At 47.5% G+C, this 21,105-nt stretch overlaps 1 protein-coding gene across 1 annotated transcript; it reads right to left on the bottom strand.

Annotated features, from left to right (window-relative positions):
- Nucleotides 1–1,821: 1,821 nt before the first annotated feature.
- PSMC6 (proteasome 26S subunit, ATPase 6) lies at nt 1,822–20,926 on the bottom strand. The gene is made up of 14 exons (XM_081193650.1): nt 20,763–20,926; nt 15,896–15,975; nt 15,594–15,633; nt 15,223–15,275; nt 14,687–14,754; nt 12,815–12,929; nt 11,851–11,938; nt 10,354–10,415; nt 10,131–10,254; nt 8,248–8,309; nt 5,266–5,386; nt 5,091–5,171; nt 2,968–3,039; nt 1,822–2,321 (listed from the first exon to the last, which is right to left on the bottom strand). The coding sequence occupies exons 1-14, from the start codon at nt 20,845–20,847 to the stop codon at nt 2,203–2,205; spliced, it is 1,170 nt and encodes a 389-aa protein (XP_081049776.1). The 5' UTR covers nt 20,848–20,926; the 3' UTR covers nt 1,822–2,202.
- Nucleotides 20,927–21,105: the final 179 nt, after the last annotated feature.

The following is a 21,105-nucleotide window of genomic DNA, read 5'->3' on the forward strand; positions in this document are numbered from 1 at the left end:
TCCCATAGGGAGACCCATGCTTCGCCGGAAGCTGCCACGTCGTGAGTCCAGGAGATGCGTTTCCGTTAAGGAGCTTCTATGCTGGAAGCGCTTCCGCAGACAACCACTGTCGGAATCTACGAGTGACTAGGGCAGACATGTTTGAGGAGCTCTGTCACACACAGAGGTTTGTGGAGTTGCACAAACTCTGAGGGACCACGATTTTACGCACAAGCAGCTAATCATCCCATCACAGCTGACAACCCACGCTACGCCACTGACAGCCCCTATTCACTTTCCTCCATATGTATCTATTGGCCTTGTAACAACGGCTTCAGCTCGTTTCAGAGATCAAACCGAGTCCCCGATTTCAGCATCCCAATCCCAAGGACGCTCCATATATTGTGCTCACCCGTTTCCATCATCCATGCGTTTCCGCGCACAATTCAGGGCAGTAAATATAGGTCACTTCATGGCCCACAGGCTGGATCCCAGCCAAGCAGCTCCGCCAAGCAGAGTTTGCCTGCCTTAAAAACACACAACCCTTCGTTTTTGGTGTGTTTTAACAACGTGCTTCGTCTGTTGCTTCTGTGGTAACATACACAGAAAATATGTCTCAGAATTCATCCAGTATACCTGAAGGAGCATCTCCACCCCCATCGCTCTGCCCGGTCTGTTTTTTGTTGGGAGCTGTAGCAACGCAGTCAGAATAATATATTTATAATTAATTTGTGCAATTTTACTTGTGCAATTATGTTCTTTTCATTAATACGGTGTTTGTCTGATAATGTGTGGTTTGTTGTTGTTGTTGTTTAGTCGTGTCCGACTCTTTGTGACCCCCTGGACCAGAGCACGCCAGGCACTCCTCTCTTCCACTGCCTCCCGCAGTTTGGTCAAACTCATGCTGGTAGCTTCAAGAATACTGTCCAACCACCTCGTCCTCTGTTGTCCCCTTCTCCTTGTGCCCTCAATGACAAACAATGACAAGCCTAGACAGCATCTTAAAAAGCAGACACATCACCTTGCTGACAAAGGTCCGTATGGTTAAAGCTATGGTTTTCCCAGTAGTGATGTATGGAAGTGAGAGCTGGACCATCAAGAAGGCTGATCGCCAAAGAATGGATGCTTTTGAATTCTGGTGCTGGAGGAGACTCTGGAGAGTCCCATGGACTGCAAGAAGATCAAACCTCTCCATTCTGAAGGAAGGTAGCCGTGTTGGTCTGCCATAGTCAAAATAAAAAAAATTCCTTCCAGTAGCACCTTAAAGACCAACTAAGTTAGTTCTTGGTATGAGCTTTCGTGTGCATGCACACTTCTTCAGATACACAGAAATGTGTATCTGAAGAAGTGTGCATGCACACGAAAGCTCATACCAAGAACTAACTTAGTTGGTCTTTAAGGTACTACTGGAAGGAATTTTTTTTATTCTGAAGGAAATCAGCCCTGAGGGCTCACTGGAAGGACAGATCCTGAAGCTGAGGCTCCAAGACTTTGGCCACCTCATGAGAAGAGAAGACTCCCTGGAAAAGACCCTGATATTGGGAAAGATGGAGGGCACAAGGAGAAGGGGACGACAGAGGATAAGATGGTGGGACAGTGTTCTTGAAGCTACCAACATGAAGTTGAGGAAAACTGTGGGAGGCAGTGGACAAAAATGTTTGGCATGCTCTGGTCCAGGGGGTCATGAAGAGTCGGACACGACTAAACAATAACAAGAAACACTAGTATAAAGAAAATGAAGGTGTTTTCAGATTCTGAACACGATGCTGGTAAGCTGTATCATGAGGGGCCAGATACCACTCTGCTCTAGAGTAAACTGTGGAAAAAACAGACGACGGAAGCTGGATTTAAACAAGTTTTATTTAATTCTTCAATGGGAAGGGGTGGGGGAGTTAAATGATATAAAATAAGAAATGCACTGCCTTACAATCTGCCGAACCAAACCAGCTGTATGTTTTTCTGTAAGGTTCTCGTACGAGGACACATGTTGCTCTGCGCTTAAGAACGGGACTGTAACAAAGGCCATGTTGGGTTCAGGGTGCTGCCATGAGCTTCCCAGCAGCAGGAGCACCACTAATACAAACAGCTGGCGAGCTCGCTGGCGCAATGCAGACACTTGTAATAAAAACACAATCAAGGGATACTTTTGCTTCTCATTTCACCTATCGCAAGCCCCATATTTTCCCATGCAGTCTCAGCCAGCCATTAACCACGTGGTCATGCTTAGATGGGCTTGTAGTCCAACTTAGACTCCAGCTTCTTGGAGTCAGCAACTTTCCTAACAGCCTTCATGAAGTCCTCCTGCACCACAAAGTCGTGATCGGCACGAATGGCAAACATCCCTGCAAAGACACAAGAGTTTGGGAATCAAGCTGTCAGAGAGAAGCAAAGGGGCGCAATCTGGTTCATGCAGGCAACTCTCTGTGCTTCAGCTTTAATTGCAACGTTACGATCGCAATCCAGACCCTACAAGCATGTTAAAGCTCCCCTTCATGAGCTATAGCCATGCATATGCTCCTCCTTCCATAACTGTGACACATCATGAATTATTTGAACTTTATAATAAGTCTCCGGGACGCGGGTGTCGCTGTGGGTTAAACCACAGAGCCTAGGACTTGCCGATCAGAAGGTTGGCGGTTCGAATCCCTGAGATGGGGTGAGCTGTTGCTCGGACCCTGCTCCTGCCAACCTAGCAGTTCGAAAGCAAGTCAAAGTGCAAGTAGATAAATAGGTACCACTCTGGCGGGAAGGTAAACAGTGTTTCCGTGCGCTGCTCTGGTTCACCAGAAGCAGCTTCGTCATGCTGGCCACATGACCCGGAAGCTGTATGCCGGCTCCCTCAGCCAATAAAGCGAGACGAGCGCCACCGCAACCCCAGAGTCAGTCACGACTGGACCTAATGGTCAGGGGCCCCCTTTACCTTTACTAATAAGTCTCCAAGGTATCAGGAAAATGGAAAGTGATATCACAAAGATCTCATTTCCTTACCTGCTTCAGTGCATACGTTTCTCAGATCAGCACCATTAAAACCATCGGAAAGCTTCACAATTGCTTCATAATCTATAAAAGAAAAATTCCTGGGTTAATGGGAATTGTGGACTAAGAGCAAAAACCTGTTCCAAAAATCAGAACTCTTTGCTTCTGACTGACGCAGCAGTCCTGATGTGTGAACAAGCCAGCCAGGGTGGCTCTGTCCTGCCTCCACATTCAGAGGCAGCAAAGCTTCTGAATTCCAGTTACCGGAAACCAAAGCAGGCGAGAGTTGCTCTTGCGCCCGGATCCTGCTTGCGGGTTTCCCATAGGCACCTGGTGGCCCCTGTGAGAACAGGAGGCTGGACTAGATGGGCCACTGGCCTGATCCAGAAGGCTCATCTTACTCCCACCCGTTCATCGTTTTATTTGCATGCCGTCTTTCCATAGTTAAAACCCTGGTCAAAGGTGTCTCACAACATGAACAATAGTAACATAATTCAAAATGCAACAGTAGTAGTCATAAACTATAAATAAAAGATTAAAAAGTACACAATCAAATTGAACTATAGTGGACGCTCGGGTTGCGAATGGGATCCGTGTGGGATGCACGTTCGCAACCCGCAGCGTTCGCAACCCCGTCTGCGCACGTGTGGATTGCGATTCGGCACTTCTGCGCATGTGCAACTGCTGAAACCCAGAAGTAACCCGTTCCGGTACTTCCGGGTTTCGGTAGTCTGCAACCTGAAAAAACGTAACCTAAAGGTATAACTGTATCTCCACATTAATCAAAATAAAGACACAAAAAATCAATACAGTGGAACCTCGGCTCCCGAACGGCTTAGCTGATGAACAAATCGGCTCTTGAACTCCGCAAACCTAAGTAAGTGTTCCGGTTTGCGAACGTTTTTCGGAAGCCAAATGTCCATTTCGGCTGTCAGCATTGTTTCCAGGGCCAATCAGAAGTTGTGCCTTGGTTTTTGAACATTTTGGAAGTCGAATGGACTTCCAGAATGGATTGAATTCGAGAACAAAGGTACCACTGTATAAAAAACAGCAGCAACATTCCCCTCAACCCCCGTCCCCCCAAAAAACCAAGCAATACAACACTCAAAGAGTCTGTTCAGCAGCCGGAGTTCACAAGTGAGATCAGGATCAGGTCAGACAACCTGATACAACATACTATTCATGATGCCACCATAACAAAATGTTTCTTTGGCTGTGCCAGCTTCACTATTCCATCAGCACTAAAAATAAGTGTGGGTCGGTATGGTGCGAGGCACGAGTGGGAAACAGATACGGCTGGTGGGCCAGGTTGTTATCTCTTCCACCCCCTGGGGGCCAAGTTCGTCACACCCTTGTGGCTGGCCAGCTGTCAACTGCCTGGTGTCCACAATGGGAGAGTTGGGGGAACTCCCAGAACAGATCTGGGCAGTATGGGGGGGGGTAGGGAGGGGGCAGTTCCAACATCCTTCTGTGAACAGGACAACCCAAATAATTTTGTGGCAACTTAAAGAGCAACGAATTTATGATGGCACAAATTTTCGTGGACTGTAGTTATTAAGGTGTGCTTCTCAGTGATGGCTCCGACCTGGGCCCTGCAGGATTTAACCTCCTTCCGCAGGGCCTGTAAGACAGAGGTATTCCGCCTGGCTTTCAATTTGAACTTAGCCTGATCTTTCATTCCCCTTCCTTCCCTCCCTCTCCCCTTTTCATGAAGATTACCCGCTCTGGGATCCCACAGCTAATTCTCCCCTGGTCTCCTTGCTGACCCAAATAGGACTAACTTAGCCAGCTAGCCTTGGTGATCATCTAATGTTTATTGGATGGATTTCCCCCCTAAATTGATTTTTGAATACTGAATTTATTGTTGTTCATGTTTTATACTGTATTTTATGCTGTTTTTTGTTGCATCAATTGTTTTAAATTTGTTGTTAGCTGCCCTGAGCCCGGTTTTCTGAACCAGGAACGGTGGGGTATAAATAAAAATTTATTTATTATTATTATTATAAAAATTTGCTGCAGAAGACCAAGCTGGCTATTTCCCTGGAAATTTACAATCTGTTACAGGAAACAGACTTGAATATGCAAAGCCCAGCCCCCTCCCAGATGCACCTGTGAAGCCCTGGGTGGGGACTTACCTATTTCCCCATGTTTCGTTATAGGTCCGGCGTGGATCTTCAGTATGTCTAACCTGGCCTGTTCATTTGGCAAGTCAATATCTAGAAGGAGGGAGAAGCTATGTCAATTTCGAAAGGTACGCAAGCGAAGGGGAGGCACAGACTAATGCCAACCCTACAGAAACTCAATACTCACGGATTTTCCTGTCCAGTCTTCCAGGACGCAACAGTGCCGGATCCAGAGTGTCTGGTCTGTTTGTAGCCATTATCATTTTAACTCTGTGCAGAGTATCAAATCCGTCCATCTGGTTCAGCAACTGGAACGTGTGGCGAGAAAACAAAAGCTTTGGTTAATCGGCAAAGAACTTGCCCCACTGAGAGGGCTGAGAAGAGCAGTGTGGGGCAGCATTTTTGCAGCAGGTACCAGGTCCAGTCTTGTCTTGGCATCTCCAGCTTCAGGCTGGGAATAATCCCTGCCTGGAATCCGGGAGAGCTGCTGCAAGTCTGAACTACTGAGCTGAACAGACAAATAGTATGGTAGTCCTGGTCTGCCCCGCGGAGGACCTTAAGGTCCACAAATGACAACATTTTGGAGGTCCCAAGTCGCAAGGTGGTTAGGTTGTGTTGGGTGTAGTGAAGGGTTAACCTTCTATGCCTCGGGACTGAGGGGACGGGCTTACAAGGGAAGTAAGCCAGGACGTGACGAAAGCAGCTTGGAGTGCTGTGTACTGAGTGGAAATCAAAAGCAGTTTGTTGCGTCGCTGCAAGCAGTGGGAGAAGATGCAGCTTGAATCAGATGGAAGTTGGAGTTTGTAAATACGCTACTTTTGTGCCAATAAAGAGATATTAGGACAGAAGAAACGTTTGGGACTCTTTCACTGCTCTTTCGACACACGCCGCTGTGTAACTCTGCTAACTGCTTTACGATCTACGGCTCCCAGGGGAAGCGTGGCTGGGCGCCGAACAATAAAGCAATAAATCTACCATACCGAAGTATGGTAGTCCTGGTCTGCCCCGCGGAGGACCTTAAGGTCCACAAATGACAACACTTTGTAGGTCCGAAGTCACAAGGTGGTTCAAGGTGGTTAGATTGGTCTCAACTAGGGCCAGGGTCTTTTCAGTACTGGCCCCGACTTGGTGGAACGCTCTGTCCCAAGAGACCAGGGCCCTGAGGGACTTGACATCTTTCCGCAGGGCCTGCAAGACGGAGCTGTTCCGCCTGGCCTTCGGTTTGGACTCAGTCTGACCCTTATGTTTCCCTCCCCTTATGGTTTTGACTTTTAAAATGAGGCTGCATTTTAAATTGCATTTTAACCTGTATTTTATTTTTTTTTCTTTTTTTCTTATTCTGTTTTTACTGAAATTTTATTGGTGTTAGCCACCCTGAGCCCAGCTCTGGCTGGGGAGGGTGGGGTATAAATAAAATTTATTATTATTATCATCATCTGACTCAGTATAAGGCAGCTTTCTATCAGAGCTGCTGTTCTGCAGCCCTTCTTTGTGTATAATTTTTATTTTACAATTCAAAATATTCATTAAACTACCTTAAAATGTCAATGACTTCCCTTCTCCTCTTTCCACGGTTCAATCTGCATATCATAAATCCCTGCATTATTTCCATAAACTAAACCATTCGGCATTTCATTAATACATCCATCAAAACTTGTTTATACTGTTGGAATTTATCTTAATGCTGCCAACGCTTTCATGTGTACACAGCCCCCCCCCATATATTCAATAAACATTTTCTGTTCTGCAACAACAATTGCCTACGTACCCACAGGACCGCCTCTCCTGGTCTGCCCCGCGGAGGACCTTAAGGTCCACAAATGACAACATTTTGGAGGTCCCAAGTCGCAAGGTGGTTAGGTTGGTCTCAACTAGGGCCAGAGCCTTTTCAGTAGTGGCCCCGACTTGGTGGAAGGCTCTGTCACAAGAGACTAGGGCCCTGCGGGACTTGACATCTTTCCGCAGGGCCTGCAAGACGGAGCTGTTCCGCCTGGCCTTTGGTTTGGACTCAAGTCTGACCCTTATGTTTTCCCTCCCCTTATGGTTTTGATCTATGGGCTAATTTTAAAATGAGGCTGCATTTTAAATTGCATTTTAACCTGTATCTTAAATTGGTTTGGTTTTTTTTTCTATTATGTTTTTACTGTGATTTTACTGGTGTTAGTCGCCCTGAGCCCAGCTCTGGCCAGGGAGGGCGGGGTATAAATAAAATTATTATTATTCTTATTATACCCTGCCCATGGGACGCGGGTGGCGCTGTGGGTAAAACCTCAGTGCCTAGGACTTGCCGATCGTATGGTCGGCGGTTCGAATCCCCGCGGCGGGGTGAGCTCCCGTCGTTCGGTCCCAGCTCCTGCCCACCTAGCAGTTCGAAAGCACCCTTAAGTGCAAGTAGATAAATAGGTACCGCTTTATAGCGGGAAGGTAAACGGCGTCTCCGTGCGCTGCGCTGGTGCCGGCTCGCCAGAGCAGCTTCGTCACGCTGGCCACGTGACCCGGAAGTGTCTCCGGACAGCGCTGGCCCCCGGCCTCTTAAGCGAGATGGGCGCGCAACCCCCGAGTCGGTCACGACTGGCCCGTACGGGCGGGGGTACTTTTACCTTTATACCCTGCCCATATGGCCTGACCTCCCCAGCCCCTCTGGGCGGCTCCCAACAGAATATTAAAAACACGATAAAACATCAAACATAAAAAATTTCCCTAAACAAGGCTGCCTTCAGTTGTCTTCTAACTAGAATTAGTTATTATAAGCCCATGGAAACCAGCAATGGAGACACGACCTTAGGATCCAGGAGAACGGTGGCTCTATCGTTTACTCAGAAAGAACACGTGTGAAGGTTCTAGTCTTGGACATGGTTCTAGTCCAAGGTTCTAGTCTAGACATGGAGATGGGACTGCAATTCAGACACAGAATGGCTGCTTTATGCCAGGAGCTGTTCAGTATGTGCAGCTTTTGGCGTTGTCTACTTCCAAGGAAAAGACCTCCTCACATAAATGATTTCAGGAGGCACCAGTGGTGAACAGCTGCAAACAATTTCAACATCACCGTTCAGCTATTTCATCTTAGCAACTGATCCTTAAGTCTCACATTTTTTGCTGCCTGCCTAGGATTACAAAGATGTTTGTGTACACGTGAAAGACGACCGGCTCCAGTTCAGAGAAGCGTTACCTCCATTAGAGTTCTCTGAATTTCTCTGTCAGCTGACGTGCCCTCCGAGAAACGACGGCCACCTAAGGAGAAAATCAGCGGGAAAGAAGTCAGACCCCTTCCCTGATCACCACGCAGGGCAGCTCATGAAAGGAGCGAGGGGAGTTAAAAAGTCAAGTTGCAAGCTGAGGTGCAAGGTTTCTGTATAGAATCTAGGCAAAAGAAAAGAACAGAAAGGGGGTTTGGAAGGTTCCCTTCAAGAGATCACTCAAAAGTAACTTCTGGGTAACATAAGGTCTTGGGGAGGCAATACCTTTTTCAGGTACTTACCTGAGTAAATTAGTTTTACTTTCATGTGGTTACCCTCAGTCCCTGTCCCACTGACATACTGTATTAAGCTCCAAGTAAACAGCTCCAGGGGGACGCGGGTGGCGCTGTGGGTTAAACCACAGAGCCTAGGACTTGCCAATCAGAAGGTCGGCGGTTCGAATCCCCATGATGGGGTGAGCTCCCGTTGCTCGGTCCCTGCTCCTGCCCACCTAGCAGTTCGAAAGCACGTCAAAGTGCAAGTAGATCAATAGGTACCACTCCGGCGGGAAGGTAAACGGCGTTTCCGTGCGCTGCTCTGTTTCGCCAGAAGCGGCTTAGTCATGCTGGCCACATGACCCAGAAGCTGTACGCCGGCTCCCTCGGCCAATAAAGCGAGATGAGCGCCGCAACCCCAGAGTCGGTCACGACTGGACCTAATGTTCAGGGGTCCCTTTACCTTTACACAGCTCCAGCCTTTGAAAGTGGATGTCATAATACAGTACAGCTGCTAGTTGTCAGGTGCCAGAAGACTCTACAAGGTGTTTTTTTCTGGGGGGGGGGGTTCTTTTCAGCCCACGTTTCTGTCACGGGTAAACTTTTGGGGCCACATTCCAGTGGTGTGGCCAGAGCCTAAAGTGGGTTTGTCTTTGTACAATAGCCTACATCCAAACCATGCAGAATTGAGGCAAGGGGCAGTGCAAGGACAAGCAAAAAGCCCTTGAGGAAGAGGGCAAATCAGGACTTGCGAGGAGTGTGGCATCTAATGTGTGGGATGGTCTGGGGAGAGTCCTGAGGACCAGAGAGAGGACTAGCCCCTGGGGTTAAGGCCCTCCACATCTCCTCTCGTATGTTTGGTGTATAGCAGGGGTGCTCAAACTTTTTTTTTTGCAAAGAGGACCAGATCTGATGAAGCGAACATGCATGAGGGCCGAGCAAAGTTGATGAGCTTTTTTTTTAAGGACATGAACTGCCAACGGGGGCCAGATTAAATCGATAGGCGGGCCAAATTCGGAACGGACTTTGGGCATGCCTGGTGTAAAGGCTTTTGGCACAGCCGCCCTTCCTGCATCTCCCTGGTCTTGACTCTTGTTCACCTGTAGGAAAACTTTATCAGCTACATTAAAGGTAAAGGGGCCCCTGACCATTAGGTCCAGTCGTGGCTGACTCTGGGGTTACGCCGCTCATCTCTCTTTATTGGCTGAGGGAGCCGGCGTACAGCTTCTGGGTCATGTGGCCAACCTGACTAAGCCGCTTCTGGCGAACCAGAGCAGCGCACGGAAACACCATTTACCTTCCCACCGGAGCGGTACCTATTGATCTACTTGCACTTTGACGTGCTTTCGAACTGCTAGGTTGGCAGGAGCAGGGACTGAGCAACGGGAGCTCACCCCATCGCGGGGATTCGAACCGCCGACCTTCTGATCGGCAAGTCCTAGGCTCTGTGGTTTAACCCACAGCGCCACCCGAGTCCCATCAGCTACATTACGTGTAGGCAAAGTGCAGTACAGGTAAGCAGAGCAGTTCTTTGAGCAGCTGGTTGGGGGGGTGCGGGGGTGAAAGCTTGATGGGCTTCTTGTTGAGCTGCTCAGCCTTACCGATAGCGTCAATTTCATCCATGAAAATGATGCAGGGCTGATGATCCCTGGCGTAGTTGAACATCTCTCGGATCAGCCGGGCGCTTTCGCCAATGTATTTGTCCACAATGGAACTAGACACCACCTGCAGAAAGTTGTTACAGGTAGCATGAGCGGTGGCTGCTGCAGATCAAACAGTTCTGCTTTAAGATTCTGGAAAGGAATCTTAAAGAAATTGTTTTACCTTTAAGAAATTGCAGTCAAGCTGGCTGGCAACAGCTCTGGCCAAGAGAGTTTTCCCCGTACCTGCGTGGAGAATACACGTTGCATCAAGAAGCAGTGAAAACAAGTGGCAAGAGGGATACATTTAAACAAACGTACAAAGCAACATCGTGTTACAGGTGCAGTGTAGGCCTTTGACCAGAGACCCATGCTCAAAATTTCCATTCATGCCCTCCAGGTGAGCCTGCCCCTTAATCAAGTCTGCCCGTTAAGCCTTATCAGTCCTGCGTTATAGGGTTTAAAACTTTCTATCTTGTTCAACTGGCCTTCCGGGATTGATGCTTATTGGCTGGACTGTGACTACCTTTAATTATGTTTTTCTGCCTCTGCTATTCCCGTGAGAAGAAGGGGTGTGTTGTTTTGGTTTTAAAACTTGTATTCTTGGGTTGGCTTTTATGGCTGGCTAGGAAGTGGACGAAAATGCGGCCTATACAATCATACCCCGGGTTACAGCCGCTTCAGGTTGCGTTTTTTTGGGTTATAGATTATGGAACGGGTTACTTCTGGGTTTTGGCAGTTGTGCATGCACAGAAGCGCTAAATGACGCTTTGCGCATGTGCAGAAGCGCTAAATCGCAACCCACGCACGCGCAGATTGCGAACGTGCATCCTGCACGGATCACGTTCGCAACCCAAGCATCCACTGTAAATGTTTTTAAATGAATAAACTAAACCTCACCAGGAAGGTTCATTCCCCACCTCCCTCTCTCAGCCTGACCTACCCCCCAGGACTGAGCTAGCCCTGAGGGACAGCAGAGTTCGTAGAGCAAGAGATTCTCAAGGCCATGGGTCGAGCCCTATGTTGAGTGAAAGCTTCCTGCACTGCAGGGGGTTGGACTAGGTCAGTGTTTCCCAAACTAGGGACTCCAGCTGTTTTCAAACTGCAATTCCCATCATCCCTGCCCAGTGGTCTTGCTAGCTAGGGATGATGGGAGTTGTAGTCCAAAAACAGCTGGAGACCGAGGTTTGGGAAACACTGGACTAGATGATCCTCGTGGCGCCAACTCTAAGATTCTATGAGGATTGTTTTGAAGAGAAACGGGGCAAAACTCGTGTTTGCTATTATGAGCTCATGGGACAATAGAGGCACAACTGCTATGAGTTCTTTTGTTTTTTTACAGTCAAGCTACATATAAATTCTATGAAACAATGTGATTAAAAATGTATAGAATAATGGCATTCAAAGAGCATTTCAAAAGGGATTAAGAGACACGAAATTACTGCATTATTTGTACAGGGCTGGAATAACTCCGACAACGCCGGTGTTTAAAATGTAACCCCTCCATTTCAGTACTCTATCTGCTGGCTCCTAAAAATGTGACCCCCCACTTCACACCCACCCACCCACCCACTGCTACTTGAAGGAATATTGCCACAGAGCAGTTGATGCGGCATGAAATCTCCCAAGAGTCATACTGTTTGTTCAGCAGTCAAGAGGCAAGCAGACCAAAAACACCAACCTGGTGGGCCATACAGCAAGCAGCCTTTGGGAGGTATAATCCCCACACGCTGGAACAATTCTGGATTTGTCAGTGGTAACTCTATAACCTGTGAAGAGAAGCAACAAAACATGCCTTGGATTCAAAACAGAAGGTATACAAAGGCCTGGTTCACGTTAATGATGAACTATGGTTTCATCAAGTCATAGTTTATTGAAACATGGTTTGTTTGATCACTGAAACATAGCTTCACCATGGGTTGTTTGCCCATCTACAAATCAAAATGTTGTTGTGGTTTTGATGGTTTGCAAACCTTGGCTTGTTTTCGCTATGTCTGAACCTGCCACCCTTCCCTAACCATGATTTGTCTGGCCACCTCAAAGGCAAGTAGGACAACCGTGGGACAATTTTGTGTCAACTCATAGTTTTGTTAAAGAAACCATGTCTGAAATTTAGTGGTACTCAACTATGTTTGTTCAGTATATTCCCACTGAAATTAATGGGCCTAGCTTAGCTTTGTCCATTGATTACAAAGGGTCTACTCTAAAACCAGGTGAACACAACTCCAAAACAAGTCAATTGTCTGTGCTACTTTTTGTTGTATGCAAGACTTTTGTGCAATGGTGTGTAAGCCAACTTGAATATCCTACATAAAACCTGAGCTGCTTTAGGCTCATCAGACAATGTTCTGTGTCAATAAATTGATGGTGGCAGGGGAATTCGCAGCTGGCTAGCAGAAACTAATGCTGAACTACCAAGGCCAGCAATGATTTGTTCAATGCTGCCCAACTTAGATATCACACCAATCTAGGGTTAGAGGATATCAGGAAAGGGAAGAGGAACTGGCTTGACAGCAGGGAAGAAGTGTGCATGCTTGTTCTGAAACCCAGCGCTACGACCAAATTGTACCTAAGACTTAAATGTCTTCCCTGCCGGCAAGGTAAACATATCCATTATTCAGACCAATAAAGAATCAGGCAATTACCTCTCTTAGCTCCCTGATTTGTTCCGACAATCCTCCAATCTCGGAATAAGATACATCTCCAGGATCTTCATGAGACATGTTGTAAACGAGGGGATCAACTTCTCTTGGCAAATATCTAAATTGGAGAAGCAATACAACTGATGTCACCCGCTGATTTTTAAAACAACTTCCCACCCTTTCCACCACCCACAGTTTGTAAGCCACGTATAAAAACGAAGATACCCGAGTAAACTGACTGCCTTGGGGGCAGGGAAGGCTTGCTCTACATGTTGGGGATATCTAAGAAATAGGCTGGGTAACATTCAGCCAGGGACGATGCAGTTACATTCTGTCATGGGAAATCCTGCTATAAGCAGGAGGGACTAGATAACCCATCTAACTATGAGCATGGGTGGGCAAACTAAGGCCCGGGGGCCGGATGCGGCCCAATCACCTTCTAAATCCGGCCCATGGACGGTCCGGGAATCAGCGTATTTTTACATGAGTAGAAGATGTCCTTTATTTAAAATGCATCTCTGGGTTATTTGTGGGGCCTGCCTGGTGTTTTTATATGAGTAGAATGTGTACTTTTATTTAAAATGCATCTCTGGATTATTTGTGGGGCAGAGGAATTCGTTCATTATTTTCCCCCCAAAATATAGTCCAGCCCACCACATGGTCTGAGGGACGGTGGACTGGCCCATGGCTAAAAAAGGTTGCTGACCCCTGCTCTATGATCCTAGGAAACTAATAAGTTTTTTTTAACATTAGTTAACATATACAGTCATACCTCAGGATGAATACGCTTCAGCTTAAATATTTTCAGGTTGCGCTCCACGGCGACCCGGAAGTAATGGAGCGCGTTACTTCCGGGTTTTGCTGCTCGCGCAAACGCTCAAAATGACATCACGCGTATGCGCAGAAGCAGCAGAGCGCGACCCACGCACACACGTCTTACATTCGCTTCAGGATGCGAACAGGGCTCTAAAACGGATCCCGTTCACAACCAGAGGTACCACTGTATATCAGCTGATAAGTAACCACTCTTTTTAATGGGGTGGGGGGTTGTCTATTCATGTCAACTTTGCAAATAATAAAAAAAACCACCAAATTTTACAGCTATTTTTAATACCTTCTGTGATGCTAATGAAGATTAGCACTTAGTTTAAACTTATGCTGTTTCCCTCTATGTCTGGTATTACTAGTTGCAATGTGCATCCAATAATCATGAGTTTTCTGGCATCTCTACACAACCATACACGGCTGAGGCCTGCATTAGGAATACTGTGCTTCCAAAATTTAAATAGCATTATTGAAAGCTTAATGTTACCCTGTTCACCAAATATGCTTTATAACCCACTTTTATTCCTGGATTGGCACACCAAGTGCTACAACACACTGAATTTTTGTAGAAAACTGGTTCTGCTTTCCCTTTTGATGGTCACCGTACCAAATCAAGATGCCAAAGGAAGCAGGTCCAAGCAAATGTTTCAATACCCTTGGAAATTTAATCAAGGAAGAAAATACTCCATCTTAGCCCTTGGTTTGGAATGCCCAAGAGCAAGTGTTTGTTTCTGCACCAAGAGCAAGTGAGACTTTAAAAAACAACAACCTGTGTTTCAAACAAACATCCTTTAAAAAAGGGGTTTTTATAGCCCCTAAATCAACCTTTCTCAACCTGTGGGTCCCCAGATGTTGAACTACAACTCCCATCACCCCTAGCTAGCAAGGCCAGAGCTCAGGGATGATGGGAGTTGTAGTCCAACAACATCTGGGGACCCACAGGTTGAGAACTGCTGCAAATGCTTCTGTGGCCAATACTTTGCAGTAGCTCCACTGCAGGCTTCCTCCATCCCACTCTCCCCTCCCGCCCACTTGATGAGAAGACCTTACCTCATAATAGTTAGGGTGGTCATATCCAGTGCAACTCTTGTCCCAGGCTTCAGCTTACTTTTATCGAGCTGAATGCAAAAGGAGAGGAAGGCAATTGTTAAGATTTGGAAAGCTAAGTGTAGAAGAAGTCGTTTCTTACGGTGCTGTCAGAAACTGACAGCTCCGACCACACTAGTAATCGGGCACTGTCAGCTCCAGAGTCGAATCCAAACCAAATGAGGTGACTCGCCAGCTTTCTAATATGAACTGACCCCATTTTACAGATTTTACTCTCCGAAGATGCTTGACATCTAAGCCAATTAAAGTATCAAATTATCAAGGGGTGCTATTCAGGACTGGGATAGTAACCCATCACGACAGTCTCTCTCCCAGCCCACACTCTCACAAACAATTTATGGCACTCACCAAAGGGAAGAACGAACCGAGTGTCAAAAAGACACATTTGCCCATGCATGTGCTACAGCCCTAAAGTCTGTGGACGTCTGAGTTATGATCTGAGAGACCAAGACCCATATTCTCAACCGCAGGATGCTCACCTGACGACGGCAGCCGACAACATATCTTGGTCCATTTGTTGCTTTGACAATGACTGGAAGCAGCAAAAGAAAGCACATTGCAGTATTTTAATTTTTCTGCAATTGTGGCTGCAAAAGGACATGTTGCTAAAACATTTTCGCAGCTCTGGATTCGCCAGCATTGCTGCGCTATTCATACTTGGCTTTTCATTTTGCCTTGTTAAATTATTTTGTCAGCGTCCTCTTTTGCCTGCTGCCTTGGGAAGGCAGCATGCCTTGAAATGTGGTTTAAATGTAACTTACTAAATTAACAAAACGAACATTAAATACACCAGTAAATTAATAAAACAATCATTAAATATACTAATAAATATCCTTCTTAATAAACTCACATTTTTCTTCTGTTAACTGTTTAAGAACCTCACCAACGATCTGTTTTTAAAAAAAGAAAAAATATTAGACCTACTGACCAATATCAAGAACCCTGCCTATCTGGGTCCTACAAAGGGACATGATGTTCATTCACCACAGTACCCTCAGACGTTTTGAGTCCAGACCCGCATATGGAAATCTAATAAACTGTTTAGGGCCCCAGAAAAATACCCATTTAACCCAAGAAAAACTGGAGATGCTAAGGAACCCCACCCAAATGGCTCATTTACTGACACATTCCTAGCCATATATAAACACTCACCTGTCCAACACTCTGCAAAGCCTTGAGGTCATTTTCAGATTTTTCATACTGCTTGGTGAGCTCCTTCAGCTGTTCCCTTACTACAGACAAAAAAACATTGAAAAAGCTTGTTATGCATGTTCTAAATCAGTGCTCTATTTTTCCCCTCGGACAAAATGATCACAACTAATCCAGAATGCAGCAGCTAGACTGGTGACTGGGAGCGGCCGCCGAGACCACATAACACCGGTCTTGAAAGACCTACACTGGCTCCCAGTACGTTCCCGAGCACAATTCAAAGTGTTGGTGCTGACCTTGAAAGCCCTAAACGGCCTCGGCCCAGTAGACCTGAAGGAGCGTCTCCACCCTAATTGTTCTGCCCGGATGCTGAGGTCCAGCGCCGAGGGCCTTCTGGTGGTTCCCTCATTGCGAGAAGCAAAGCTACAGGGAACCAGGCAGAGGGCCTTCTCGGTAGTGGTGCCCGCCCTGTGGAACGCCCTCCCATCAGATGTCAAAGTGATAAACAACTACCTGACATTCAGAAGACATCTTAAGGCAGCCCTGTTCAGGGAAGTTTTTAATGTGTGACATTTTAGTGTATTTTTGGTCTCTGTGGAAGCCGCCCAGAGTGGCTGGGGAAACCCAGCCAGATGGGCTGGGTACAAATAATAAATTATTATTATTATTATTATTGGAGCTGTAAAATGTTATTTTCAGATGTGCACAAGGCAGAATAGAAAGTGCACTTCTTTATACATTGATCCCCCCCCGATCAAATAAACGTGGCATAATGACCCTCGCAGATGCTTTGCTAACCAATGTGTGCTGTGATCCTGTGCACACTTATGTGAAAGCAAGTTCTACTGGAAAAGAAAGCAAGGCAGGACTAGGGCACCTGTGGCCCTCCACCCTGTGGCCCCCAGCTGTGCCAATGGTCAGGGATGCTGGAAGTTTGGGTCCGGCAACATGTGGAGGACCACAGGTTCTTGCCCTACCCCCGGCTTTCAAAAGGAACCGACTGGAACAGATGGAGCTTTAGCAGCAAATGTCTTCCTCTGCTTTCCTTTGGACCACATCAGTGAGGCCGAGAGGGGGGTCTTGTTGCCTGGACAGCCCAGGAGCTCCATACAAACTGCCCAGGCTAATGTCCCAAGGAGGTCACTTTGGTGCTGCAAATGCAGTAAAAACATTGCAGGATGCAGCGGTTACAAGCTACCGGTCTCTGCAGCCACAACAGGTGCTGTGATTCTCCAGTGGTTTGACTTCACCTCCAGAGGCACACTCCATTGACTCTTGAGACAAGACAGATGCCAATAGCATGTGTCCCCCCCCATCACCTTTTCATGCACATAAGGGGCCTCTTGACCCTACCTGCTTTTTTGCTGAAGGGGGGAGCTGGAAAACAGGGATCTCTCAGAGCACCTCCTCCACCAGGCAGGTCTACCCAAGGCGAAGGCATTCCAAGGGGATCACAGGAAAGTAGGAATTGGCCACCTATCCTGAGCCAGACTGCTGCTTCACCTCGCTCAATATTGTCAACAGAGAGTAGCAGTAGCTCTCTGGAGCTTCAGAGTCCTACCTGGAGATGCTAGGCATCTAACTCAGGTGGTTGTGAACTCTCCTCCTTTGGAGGTTTTTAAGAAGAGGGGTTTTTTTGGATTTGATATCCCGCCTTATCACTACCCGAAGGAGTCTCAAAGCGGCTCACAATCTCCTTTCCCTTCCTCCCCCACAACAAACACTCTGTGAGGTGAGTGGGGCTGAGAGACTTCAGAGAAGTGTGACTGGCCCAAGGTCACCCAGCAGCTGCAGGTGGAGGAGCGGGGAAGCGAACCCGGTTCACCAGATTACGAGTCTACTGCTCTTAACCACTACACCACACTGGCTCCAAGCAGAAGTTGGATGGCCATATGCCATGTATGATCTAGTTGAGATTCCTGCATTGCAAGGGGTTGGACTAGATGGCCTTTGGAGTGCCTTCCAACTCTATGTTCTAGGAGTCTATGAGCTCCTTGGAGGGAAATGGCATTCCATTTCAATGTTTCTCAGGTCAGGTGACTTCTTTTTCAATGTATCTGAAGAAGTGTGCATGCACACGAAAGCTCATACCAAGGACAAACTTAGTTGGTCTCTAAGGTGCTACTGGAAGGAATTTTTGTTTGTTTGTTTCGACTACGGCAGACCAACACGGCTGCCTACCTGTAACTACAACCGCAGTACGGTATTCAGGTTAAATGGCAGTGTTGGCACTTTGTGATAAATAAGTGGGTTTTGGATTGCAGTTTGGGCACTCAGTCTCTAAAAGGTTCGCCGTCATTGTCCTAGGTACAGCAATGCACTCTATGTGGGGCTACCTTTGAAGGTGACCCAGAAAATACAACTAATCCAGAATGCAGCTACTATAATAATAATAATAATAATAATAATAATAATAATAATAATAATAATAATAATAATAATAGTAATAATAATAATTTATTATTTGTACCCTGCCCATCTGGCTGGGTTTCCCCAGCCACTCTGGGCGGCTTCCATAGAAACCAAAAAAACACTAAAATATCATACATTAAAAACTTCCGTTTAGGGCTTTAAAGGTCAACACCAGCACTTTGAATTGTGCTCGGAAACGTACTGGGAGCTAGACTGTACAGCAGCTAGACTGCAGCTAGACTGGCCTCAGCCCAGTATACCTAAAGGAGCGTCTCCACCCCCATCGTTCTACCCGGACACTGAGGTCCAGTTCTGAGGGTCTTCTGGCGGTTCTCTCCCTGCGAGAAGCCAAGTTACAGGGAACCAGGCAGAGGGCCTTCTCGGTGGTGGCGCCGGCCCTGTGGAACGCCCTCCCACCAGATGTCAAAGAGATAAACAACTACCTGACATTTAGAAGACATCTGAAGGCAGCCCTGTTTAGGGAAGCTTTTACAGTGGTACCTTGGGTTAGGTACTTAGTTCGTTCTGGAGGTCTGTTCTTAACCTGAAACTGTTCTTAACCTGAAGACCACTTTAGCCTATGGGGCCTCCTGCTGCTGCCGTGCCGCCGGAGCACGATTTCTGTTCTCATCCTGAAGCAAAGTTCTTAACCCAAGGTACTCTTTCTGGGTTAGCGGAGTTACTAAGGAAGAGAGGGTTCTAGATCGGATGGGAAAGTCCTGTGTTCCTAAGACCTGCAACAAATCATGCTGTTTACCCAGTCCTTTTTTAAAAAAAAATAATTTTCAAAAAGTCCAAAAGGTTATACAGTGGTACCTTGGGTTAAGTACTTAATTCGTTCCGGAGGTCTGTTCTTAACCTGAAACTGTTCTTAACCTGAAGCACCACTTTAGCTAATGGGGCCTCCTGCTGCCGCCGCGCGATTTCTGTTCTCATCCTGAAGCAAAGTTCTTAACCCGAGGTACCATTTCTGGGTTAGCGGAGTCTGTAACCTGAAGTGTATGTAACCCGAGGTACCACTGTATAAGGGCAGGCACACCTTTGTTCAAGGTCCTCCTCCTTTCCTGCGTGTGAGGGGAGCGCCCTGTTGCAACAGTTCGATAAAAATCAGGCTTACTAGCTGCTTTGCTTCTCAATATTCTCTGGTTGGCCTCTGTTATGTTCTCCTACTGATGGGGAACCCACTTAAGGACTCTGTAGGGGCTCTTAAGATTCCCTTATGGGGAAGCAGTAACCCGAGGTACCACTGTACCCAGAAACTACAACTAATCCAGAATGTGGAAGCTAGACTGGTGACTGGGAGCGGCCGCGGAGACCACATAACACCGGTCTTGAAAGATCTATATTGGCTCCCAGTACGTTTCCGAGCACCATTCAAAATGTTGGTGCTGACCTTTAAAGCCCTAAACGACCTTGGTCCAGTATACCTGAAGGAGCGTCTCCACCCCCATCGTTCTGAGGTCCAGCGCCGAGGGCCTTCTGGCGGTTCCCTCACTGCGAGAAGCGAAGTTACAGGGAACCAGGCAGAGGGCCTTCTCGGCGGTGGCACCTGCCCTGTGGAACACCCTCCCACCAGATGTCAAAGAGAACAACTACCACCAGACTTTTAGAAGACATCTGAAGGCAGCCCTGTTTAGGGAAGCTTTTAATGTTTGGTGGACTTCTGTATTTTAATCTTTTGTTGGAAGCCGCCCAGAGTGGCTGGGGAGGCCCAGCCAGCCGGGTGGGGTATAAATAACAAATTATTGCTATTATTATTATTACAGTGGTACCTCGGGTTAAGTACTTAATTCGTTCTGGAGGTTCTGAAACTGTTCTTAACCTGAAGCACCACTTTAGCTAATGGGGCCTCCCGCTGCCGCCATGCCACAATTTCTGTTCTCATCCTGAAGCAAAGTTCTTAACCCGAGGTACTCTTTCTGGGTTAGCGGGGTCTGTAACCTGAAGCGTTTGCAACCTGAGGTACCACTGTATATGACGTTTAGAGGACACCTGAAGGCAGCCCTGTTGAGGGAAATTTTTAATGTTTGATGTTTTATCGTGCTTTTAACATTCTGTTGGGAGCTGCCCAGAGTGGCTGGGGAAACCCAGCCAGAGGGGCAGGGTATAAATTAATTATTATTATTATTATTATTATTATTAACGAAAGAATATAAGCCTCACCACCCCACCCCTCCTGTCAAGCGGATTTTAGGTTTGCATTTCTTAAACTCTGGACTCCAAAACTTCTTTTAAAAAGCAGCTTGGAGGGAAAAGGCGGGGGGTGTGGGGGACCCCCAGGGGCCATCCATCCCAACCCCCTTGGGACGGGAGCAGAGGCCTCCGCAGCAGCTCCTCCTGTGCTCAGACAGGAATACAGGCCAAGGAAGAGAAGGGGGGATGAGGTGCGGCCTAGGACGCCCCTCCCTCCCTGCCAGGCCCGGCCCCGCGAGGGAGGCCCCTCTCCCCGGCCACTCACGCTCCTTGAGGCGCCCGTCGATCTCCTTGTGCTCCAGGAGCTTCTTGCGGTAGTCCTGCAGCGCCTTGTCTCGGGGCTCCGCCATGATGATGATGAGGATGCCGATGCGGCTCTCGGCCGGGAGGGGGGCACTGCGCACGCGCAGCCGCCGCCAGGGACGCCGGGAGCGGAAATACACCGAAGAAAGGGAAGGAAGGAGGGAGGGAGGGGCTTCCTCTCTCTATGGCTCATCCCGCCCGCCCTAGACTTCCCGCAGCTCTTCGGCCGGCGGCCTTTGAAGAGCTCCCCCTGCCGGCCCGGAGGCGACCTTGCGGGTTAACCTGAAACCCCACAAAGAAATAGG

This window comes from Podarcis bocagei (assembly GCF_964188305.1).
Source record: "Podarcis bocagei genome assembly, chromosome: 1".
NCBI lineage: Eukaryota > Metazoa > Chordata > Lepidosauria > Squamata > Lacertidae > Podarcis > Podarcis bocagei.

Excerpts from the sequence above, each read along its gene's own strand:
- PSMC6 (XM_081193650.1), bottom strand. The coding sequence starts at position 20,847 with ATGGCGGAGCCCCGAGACAAGGCGCTGCAGGACTACCGCAAGAAGCTC. Across the intron at positions 15,276-15,593 it reads ACAGTTAACAGAAGAAAAAT|TCATTGTCAAAGCAACAAAT; the intron begins GTGAGTTTATTA and ends TGCTGCTTCCAG. Across the intron at positions 5,387-8,247 it reads TTCAGAGAACTCTAATGGAG|TTGCTGAACCAGATGGACGG; the intron begins GTAACGCTTCTC and ends CACACGTTCCAG.